Raw genomic sequence first — 10526 nt, forward strand, 5'->3', positions numbered from 1 at the left:
AATAATATAAATAAAAGATTAAAAATATATGCGGTAAAATAAATCAACTTTTTTCAATAGAGAGTCGAAAGGAAGAAAAGAAAAGAACAGATAATCTTATTAAATCTTATTAAGAAAGAATTAATGATAGGTAATTCTATATATTAATTCTATATATAAGCGTATTACTGAAAAGAAAATATTTATCAATATTTAATAAATCATCAATGACATTATCATTGCACAATTAACAAACTTAATAAGTATGTTAAAGTTCAAAAAGACAAAAAATCCAGCTTTTATAAACTATGTAATACATAGAATTGATTATAAATACTGCGATGTCTCTCACATGGGCCAAACGAAGAGAAAATTGCGAACGAGAATCAAAGTTATTGTAACAATATAAAATTAGATCCATTCAGACATTCTGTTATCACTAATCACATGTTGGAATATGATCACATGTTTGATTGAGAAAATATTAGAACATAATTATAACAAGAAATTGATTACAGAGATATTAAAGAACAAAGAAAAGGTATCAATTGTAAAAAAAAATATGGAATTGATATGGTTCCTATTTTGATATTCTTAAAGAAATTTCTAAGGAGTCTAATTGATTGCTTATTTTAAATGATTGGCTTACATGTAACGTTTATTCTAAAGTCTAGATATTATTGGTTATTATACTTAATATTGTTTCGACTCATTGTTTTATATACATGCGTTGTTATTACTCGTTAGCGTTAGTCTACGTCACTATTCCACTATTACAATGATTCTGAATTATATAATTTCACTATATACTATTAGCAAGGTTCTGACAGCTTATGTTAATTAATCCACATCATGAATATATGGTAAAATATAATAATAATTTGATTACTTGATATTTAATTCTTTTTCATCACAATTCTTACATAATTTTAATAAATTTCGTTCTCAGATTATTACTATTTTTTATCATTTGATTTCTTTCTTTGGACTTAACGTGATCTCACTCTTGTGCCCTGATGAGGATTTAGTTATATCGTATAGCATCATGACGATACTCTTATGAACATGGTGGGATAACTTTAATTGCTTATGATACAATTATAACATTAGCTCCGTTTTTAAATTGCAGTTAGATTAATTAGGTTAATTGTATTGTTAACTGAAGAAGACTCTGTAAGTCAAAACGTTTTAATGTATAAGAATTGAGTGATATTTTGTATCTCAAATATACATTTTTATTGTAATCTAACAATTTTTGTGTTCGTTTTTGGTCATTCTTTCGTCATCTTATTGTTTTGCTTTGTCAAAGCGATTAATCAAGCGTTTTATATTATTGTTACTAAAATAAAGATTTTAAATATTGACTAAATATTATATTAATATTGCAACAATATAACATTCTGATATATTATGTGTTATTTTCAGATAACTATACTCCGTGTGTGCTGGACAGGTTCTTCTTATAATTTATCATCATTTGGAATAAGAAACGCATTATATACACAATCCGACATGATCCGACGCAAAAATTGAGCTGGACTGAGCTCGACAACAATTAAACAGATTATGTACAACCTTAATTTGCTTGATTGTTATCATCGAGCTCAGTCTTTGCGTCGGGTCACATCGAATTATGTATGTAACACGTTTCTTATTCCAAGTAATGTTGAGTTGAATAATTAACCGATACTAATTAATAATATTATAATAAACCGACAGAATCATTTGTAAGTTGTTCTTTATAAATCATTCTTATGTTATCGACCAAGATACCATAAGCCATCAGATGCTATACCATCGATTTTGGGGAGAGAGGGAGGGGAGGAGGAGACGGGGGGGAGGAGAGAGAGAGAGAGAGTGTGCGTGCATTAAGTAAAGCAAAATAATCCTATGGCTTTAAACAGCTGAATGAGTAGAGCCCCTCGTGATCATTCTCGTTGAACGGTGAGTGCGTCGCCTCTGTTTACCTTCTGTAATTCGCTAATTTTCTAATAATTTTAATAATTCAAAAAATAAGCGTCGAAAATTTTCGTAAAGGAAAAATCATCTTAAAATTCTGTCAAGAACACGTCTTTATAAGGATACGAGGTCATTTGAGATATGATATGAGGTCATTTTATATAAAAAAGAGAACATGAAATATAGCGATTACATATTTATATATGTACAAGAGGAATGATAAGAACGAATGAGCTGCAGCAAAAATGGGCCTCCTGGTACATGACATGTTTAGATACCAACAAAGCATACAAGACACAAAACATATGTTGACAGGATACTACAAATTAACGTTAAGGCTCCTGAAAAACTCTGTGTTGACAGTGGCGATACAGAATCAGACGGCAGAATCGGCGGTCTGGCGAAATCAGTAGCACACACTTCACGAATCCGTGTGCTCGCCTGCGACGCGCCGAGAGTGACGAAACAGAGAGTAAATCTCGAAAAGTTGTACGATCTGAGATGCAGGAGAGGAGATGGAGTGAAAAGTCGCGCACCCCCAAGCAGGGGAGAGGGTGGGGTATAAGTAGTTTCGTATGGAAAGTCATATGCTATGACTTTATTAACTAGAAACTTTAATTTATTGAATCTTCTAAATCAATATTGTCTTTCACTTAATTTTTATGGGGAATTATTCAGAATACTCTCCTCTACAACATATCTAAAGGACATTGAAATCGAGGTGTCATCTAAATTAAATATTTATCACGAATAATTTATTTTCCAAGTTGATACAAGAATCTGGCATAAATCATACACAATTTATTGCAATGAAAAGTGTTAATTGTTAATTTAAGTAGCTTAATAAGATACACTTAAGAAATAATTTTTACATGATCGCTCCAAAATAATAAAGATATCAATCATTCCAATAAACAAAATGGGATTATTAAATAAAAAAAACTGGATTGAATATAAAAAATGAAAAAGAATTAAGAAAAATTTTTTAAATTGTTAGACTACTGAAGATGACTGAATAAAGGATTGAAACATATATTATCACTGTCTTAACAAATTGATAAATTATAATTTTACTATAATAACTGACATAGATTTTTATGCTCCTTTTTCAAATTACAAGTCGTAATGAGAAGTCATTATTCAATTTGTGTAAAAAGAATTCGTTTTTAGCCAAAATGAATTCTTTTAAATCCCATTCGGCTTACTTGTCTCATTTTATTTACTATTAGGTGTACAACTTTGCTTCCGCCGAATTTTTCCAAAATTCGAGGCTTTATTGTAAAAAACTGGTTATACATTTATGATTCAAAATATTGTCCATCGCTGGCCACTACTTTCTTCCATCTTTCGAATAGCGTACGAATCCCGCGTCGAAAAAACTGATCATCTTTTGAGGCTATGCATTTGAATCGATCCAATTTTTTACTTCTTCATAAGACCGGAAGTGCTGGTCAGCCAGGCCGTGTGCCATTGATTGAAACAAGTGATAGTCAGAGGGAGCAACGGAGAATACGGCGGGTGGGGTAGGACTTCCCACTTCAACGTTTCCAAATATGTCTTGACCACTTTCGCAACATGGAGTCGAGCATTGTCATGCTGCAAAATCACTTTATCGTGTCTCTCGTTGTATTGCGGCCGTTTGTCTTTCAATGCTCGACTCAAACGCATCAATTGCGTTCGATACCGATCGCCTGTGATTGTTTCAGTCGGTTTTAACAGTTCATAATACACTACGCCGAGCTGGTGCCACCAAATACAGAGCATGACCTTGGACGTCAAAATCACCGTTCTTGAAGCGTTGAAACCACTCACGACACGTTCTTTCACTAATAGCGGCCTCATCATAAGTATTGAGAGCATTCGATGAGCCTCAGCCGCAGATTTCTTCATATTGAAGCAAAAAATTAAAACCTCCCGCAAATGACGAGAATTTGGCTCGTAAACTGACATTTTCAATCGAGAATAACTTTATGATGTAGACACAAATCGATTAATGTTTCTATGGGGTTATGTTGACAGATTATTGTATGACGTCTATGATCTATTTATTTCGACCACCACTTACTGCTAAAGCCATCTATAGGAAAACGGCGGAAGCAAAGTTGTACACCTAATATTTCAATACGTTATACCATAAACAATAATTTCCTTCTATCTCTTCTATTGCTAGTAATAAATTTATGACAACATAATTAATTTTATACAATTCGTTTATTTGCTTTCAATAATACACACTTTTCAAACGTATTATTTTTTAATGAGTTTCCCAGGTGAATATTAGGTGTACAACTTTGCTTCCGCCGTTTTCCTATAGATGGCTTTAGCGGTAAGTGGTGGTCGAAATAAATAGATCATAGATGTCATACAATAAACTTGGGCATCTATCAACATAACCCCATAGAAACATTAGTCAATTTGTGTCTGCATCATAAAGTTATTCTCGATTGAAAATGTCAGTTTATGAGCCAAATTCTCGTCATTTGCGGGAGATTTTAATTTTTTGCTTCAATATGAAGAAATCTGCGGCTGAGGTTCATCGAATTCTCTCAAATACTTATGGTGAGACCGCTCTTAGTGAAAGAACGTGTCGTGAATGGTTTCAACGCTTCAAGAACGGTGTTTTTGACGTCCAGGTCATGCTCTGTATTTGGTGGGACCAGCTCGGCGTAGTGTATTATGAACTGTTAAAATCGACTGAAACAATCATAGGCGATCGGTATCGAACGCAATTGATGCGTTTGAGCCGAGCATTGAAAAACAAACGGCCGCAATACAATGAGAGACACGATAAAGTGATTTTGCAGCATGACAATGCTCGACCCTATGTTGCGAAAGTGGTCAAGACATATTTGGAAACGTTGAAATGGGAAATCCTACCCCACCCGCCGTATTCTCCAGACGTTGCTCCCTCTGACTATCACTTGTTTCGATCAATGGCACACGGCCTGGCTGACCAGCACTTCCGCTCTTATAAAGAAGTAAAAAATTGAATCGATTCATGAATAACCTCAAAAGATGATCAGTTTTTTCGACGCGGGATTCGTACGCTACCCGAAAGATGGGAGAAAGTAGTGGCCAGCGATAGACAATACTTTGAATCATAAATGTATAACCAGTTTTTTACAATAAAGCCTCGAATTTCGGAAAAAAACGGCGGAAGCAAAGTTGTACACCTAATAGAATAGTAATAAATAAATAAATGTATATATATCTTATACTAAATGTGTTTTTAAAAGTGTTTAAAAGTGTTTCTTAGAGATTTTTATATGTTAAAAGCAATGTCGTAAACCAAAAAATTCTAACACGTTAGATTTCCAAGAGAATTGATATTTAATGTTCAAAAAATGGCTTTTCTGACGAGATTTAATATTTTTTGTAAAAAAAGTTAACGTTATCTTATAATTCCAATTAGAAGTCATAAATGTATTGTGAATCCCCTTAAAATGCCTTTTTTTAATTTCAATGTTTACTTTTAAGAGAAATAATAGAGAAATTTTATTGCAACAGAGAAGTTTTATTACAGTCAAAATTAAATATGTTATTAAGACTTTCAATCTTCATAAAGATTTTTTATAATAGTATCAGCTATTGTTAATAAGATGATTAATGTGGTTAAATATAAATGGGGTCTATTATGGAAAAGATGTGAATTCATTCATTAATGATTCAACTATTTAAAAAACAAATAGCTTTTAATTATATTTATTTAATTAAATTAAAAGTTTCTACTGCGTTGGACATGAATACGATATTAAAATTTACAAATTCAAAATTACGGATGTTGGATCGGATCAATATCGAAACTTGAAAAACTTGTCCGGATGATTGGAAAATGTATAAATGTCTTTCATAATTTTGAATTTATTAATTTTGACAATATTTCGATATTTTAGTATTAAGATTTTCGAAATAATGTTCAGGAATCTACTACTAATGGGTGTCACGCAAAATGTATGGGTCATCCTGCATATCTTTGAAATATGCGTTATTTCTTATTTTGCTTTTCCTATTTCCATTTAGAAATAGGAAATAGTAAATAGAAAATAAGGAATAAAAAAATAGAAATGTTTTATTTAATTATGAAATAACGAATGTGTCAAATAAATATTTTATTTGAAGTAAACGTCGATGTAAATAGTAAATGCTATTTGCCTTTTTTACATTTACGATGCAAAATACCTATTTGAAATAGTATTTGTATAGATGCATCTTTTAAATACAATAAATATTTCTATTTAAACTATTTCTATTATTTCGCTGCACAGAAAAAATGTATTTATTATTTTCTATTTCAACTAACTATTTTCCTCAGCACAGGTAATAACCAAGTGATTACTTAGGACAATAGAAATGCGAATCTTGCGCCAGATCGCCCACACTGTACGATCATCAGAGAAACAAGAAATGATATAAGAGAAATCTGTGACATACCCAATTGTATGCTAGGCAAGGAATAGGAGAAAAGAATAAAGAAGATCATGTCAGGATATCCAAGCGTCTGCTGCATATTAATTAATTCGAAAAACTCAATGCAGCACGATCTCCAGAAAAACCTAAGAAATGGCACGAGAGCTGAATATCATCTTCACAAGAGAATGTTGAAGAATAATCACACATAGGACAATAGGCAATCTTAAATGAAGAAGAAGATATATAAAAATTTTAGAGAAGATGGAAATTTTTTCGGCATTTTTAAAACGTGTTCCAATTTACAAAAAAAGTCTGAAAAATTTTTTTAATATTATAAAATGAATACAGGGTCCCGGAAGACTTTTGCCATAACTCACAGAAAGATAGATAAGATTAAAATGAATAAAAAATCCCACTACGAGCGATATTTACTAATAATAATCGAAATATTGAAATTTTTTATTGTACTAATGAGACAGACACCGAAAAAAACCACTTCGACCGCTCGATAGCCAGTTCGATGGCTCATATAGCCAGTTTATCAAGTACTGCCGGCAATGCGTTGAAGAAGCAAAAGCTCAGTATCGCCGCTCACACATCATCGCATCACGCCGAGACTCGCATCGCGTTCGCTACGCACATTTGCGATTATAATATAATAAGACCGATTATAATATATAAAATAACATTGCAAAAATAAGATTTACAAACAATAAACTTTTGTGAATAAGAATGTCGAAAGAAAGAAAGCGATAGAGACTTGTGGAATTTATACGGAAAATCGAATTAATTTCTATCTGCCGCTTCTTTAAATCAAAAGGAAAAAGTTTAAGAAAAAATATACGAAAGTAATAATATCTCCAACATTTCTCTATTATTTGTTGTTAGAAGAACATAAGAATATGATATAATATCAATAAAGATGCAAGTTTTATTAAAATCTATCCTTAAAAAATTATTGAAAATCTATCGTAATTATAACGAAAAAGTACAATATTATGTCAAATATCGTTAATACGATTAACAACAAAGAGTTTTTTTTATAATTATATGATAGTGAACTTAAAATTTCTTCTACCGTAAATATACTATTAATTACGATAGATTTTCAGTGATTTTCTAAGGATAGAATTAGTTCTATTTTTGCAATTTTTTAAGAGGAGACTTTCATTTTTGAGTCAAAAGAACCGATTTTCTTTTTAACGGAATATTATAGTACGAAATGTTAAAAATATGTATTATAAATACAGTAGAAAATATGTGTTAAATACAGCAAATTTAAAATTGAAATTCGTAAATTGGCAAAGTTATAAGTAATAGACCAATTCGGCGCACAAGTATACAACTTAGCGCACGCGGTAACTGCTCCGGTTTTTGCTCAGCCCGAATAGAATTATTGCTCCGAGGAGACAGAAAACAAAAGAGAATTTCTTAAAAACCAGCTTTTATCTATAATTCGAAGATCTATCTCACAGCTATGGCTATGAAAAGAATAAAAAATTGATCGATCACATAATCAAATGCGAGGAGAATACTCGATATAATTGGTCCCTACTTTACTCTTACTTTTTTACGATTATTGTAGACAGGCCTTTAAGTACTCAATTCTAATCTAAAGTGGCAAAATTGACACTGCTCAGTAATAGAATTAAACAGACGAATATGAAACAAAAATATTCACATCTGTGCGTGACGAGCAATGCTTGAAGAAATTGGCGAGATAAAACTTCGAAGTGACCAAAGAAGCTCAGATTTGTCGGAAAGAGCAACAATTGAATAAAAATTAATTCTTTGAACAAAAAGAAAGATTATTATATGGCTCTGGTATGATTAGTAAAAAAATGTAATTGTAAATGTTCGATTTGTATTTGTAAACTACACATGAAACTTCAAACGCGTTTTTCTCGAAACTTTAAACACGTTTTTCGTAATTTTCCATCACTGGTTTGATATCTACGAAATTAATAGACCGATAATTTTCCGCTTTGAACTGCATGTTAAGAAAATATTCCTTCATTCCTATGATGAAAAAAAAAAAACAATTCGTTATTTACTTTTATTTTTATAGCAAAAAATTCAGCCAATTTTTAGAGTGAAATCAATGATTTTTATTTGACAAAACATCATTTTCACAATTATAAATTTTTTTTTGCTTGTTCATCTAACGATAACTATATGTAAATAAAATTAAACGCTATCGGACTTTTATATTTCAGATGACCGGGAAGATATCTTGCCAATCAGTGATATTTCGCGCGATACTATGTTCGAAGAGAGATAACCAGCGTTATATTGACTCAAATTTAAAATAATAAAAAAAACTGTAACTACATTTAAAAATAGTAAAACAATATTCCAAAATTCAAATGTATTGATTTTGATCAAAAAAATTTCCCAAAAAATCAATTTTTTCGCTCAAAAAAATATGAATCCCTTTTTAAAAATTGTCTGTTTTAAAATAGGTTTCTGACTTTAAAAACAAAAATTATAAACTAATGAGTCTTATACTACAAATGGATCGTACATAAATATAGCAAACCCTTATTGTACTATCTTATTATATTACAAAAAATTTTAAATCATTGAAAATATTGAATTGTATAATACAATTTATATAATTACAATTTATACGATTAAATACACATTTATATTGTCAACTTTTTTGTTTATAACTTTTTAACGAATAGCAACCGCCTACCACAACTCATTGGAGGACACTCAAGATCATGACAATATATATCAAGGTTAAAGCATTGAATCCATTGTTTTTTTCGAAGATGAATCCATTGTTTTTAATATATATTTACCGTTTTTAATGTATATTTACCGTATTTTCTGCAAAGTGTGTATTTTTTTGTATGCAGAGTTTCGTTCTTTCTCGTTTTCTGGAAATTACAAAATTTTGGACAAAATGGATTTTGAAAGTCTGCTCCTCATATGTATTATAATCAGTCTCATTATATTATAATCGCGAATATGCGTAGCAGCCTCGAGTCTCTTAACGCGATGCGATGAGACATGTGAGCGATGCAGGACAGTAACGCACTTCCCCTTTTGCCTTCAACGCGCTGCCGGCAGCCAATACTTGATAAACTGGATTAAGTTATACCTCAAGTAGTCGGTTTCTCTCAGCGTGCTGTCATTAGTAAAATTACAAAATTTAATAGTTGCTTTCCATTTACACATAAGTGAAATTGAGTCTGAAGTGAGGTGAGTATTTTATACTCAGATTAATGACGTCACTACTTTGGTAAAAAGTTATCACATAACAAAGTTATCAACACAGGTTCATAATCTCTTTGAAATGAGTTTATGAGACTCACTAAAGTACATGGTCTCGATCTTGTGCAGATGGGTAAAAACCAGTTGAATCTCATTTGTCAGAATGCAAAAGGGACGCACTGAATTATAATGTCATAAGTGAAAATTATGAGAATCGGTGTAAATGAAAAACAACTAAAATCTCGATTATCATCAAATATCGTTAAACGGTATTGGACTTTGTATTCATCTCGTTCCCATCTACCTTCCTGTGAATTATAGCAAAAGTCTCGCGAGACATCTTATATATAGAAAGTAAATTATGTAAAAAATTCTATGTAAGAAATTGTTTACTAAGATATAATTTTATAAAATAATAATGTTTTTCTTAAATATCATTTATTTCAAAACTTTTTCACTGACGCGCTGCTTGGAGTGGCATATCCCATGATAATCTGCGTATTATTATTGCATTTGCCGGAAGCCAAATGAGATAATGAAGAACATTGTACACCCAGGAAGACAGATTCGTTGATCAGAGATTCTGCATAGAATTTCCAAGAACGCTGATGGCTGCAGAAATCTATTAATGAAATGACAAAAAGAAAACCTGTAAAAGGTTCAATCTGTTTAACTGCAAATTCTAAATAAGAAAAACTATATATACCATCTTTGCTATAAAATTTAGGATGTTGTGGACAGCCAGGTTGTATGCGTTCACCACCGTTTGGGAAAAAGTCCACTGTACCTGTAGTCCTGGCAATACCATAAAATCCATAATCCGTATGTATGATATCCACAAAACGGGCATCAGAGAGCGAAAGATGAGGTTGAAGAAAGTTGTAAAGGGGACCAGCAGGATCCAATCCTATACAAAAATATTGAAAAGTATATAATAATATAATAATATTATAATA

The 10526-nt window shown here is 31.4% G+C and overlaps 1 protein-coding gene across 1 annotated transcript in view; it reads right to left on the reverse strand.

Moving 5' to 3' along the window:
* The window catches only part of LOC108692511 (phospholipase A1 member A-like), a gene marked incomplete at its 5' end in the record, with an annotated part of 59588 nt that overhangs the window by 28644 nt on the left and 20418 nt on the right, over positions 1-10526 (reverse strand). The window contains 2 exons of the mRNA XM_018200804.1: positions 10033-10192; positions 10277-10477. Coding sequence (XP_018056293.1) covers positions 10033-10192; positions 10277-10477 — 361 coding nt within the window. The remainder of the gene's footprint in view (positions 1-10032; positions 10193-10276; positions 10478-10526) is intronic.

Source organism: Atta colombica, unplaced genomic scaffold, assembly GCF_001594045.1.
Source record: "Atta colombica isolate Treedump-2 unplaced genomic scaffold, Acol1.0 scaffold74, whole genome shotgun sequence".
NCBI classification, from domain to species: Eukaryota; Metazoa; Arthropoda; class Insecta; order Hymenoptera; family Formicidae; genus Atta; species Atta colombica.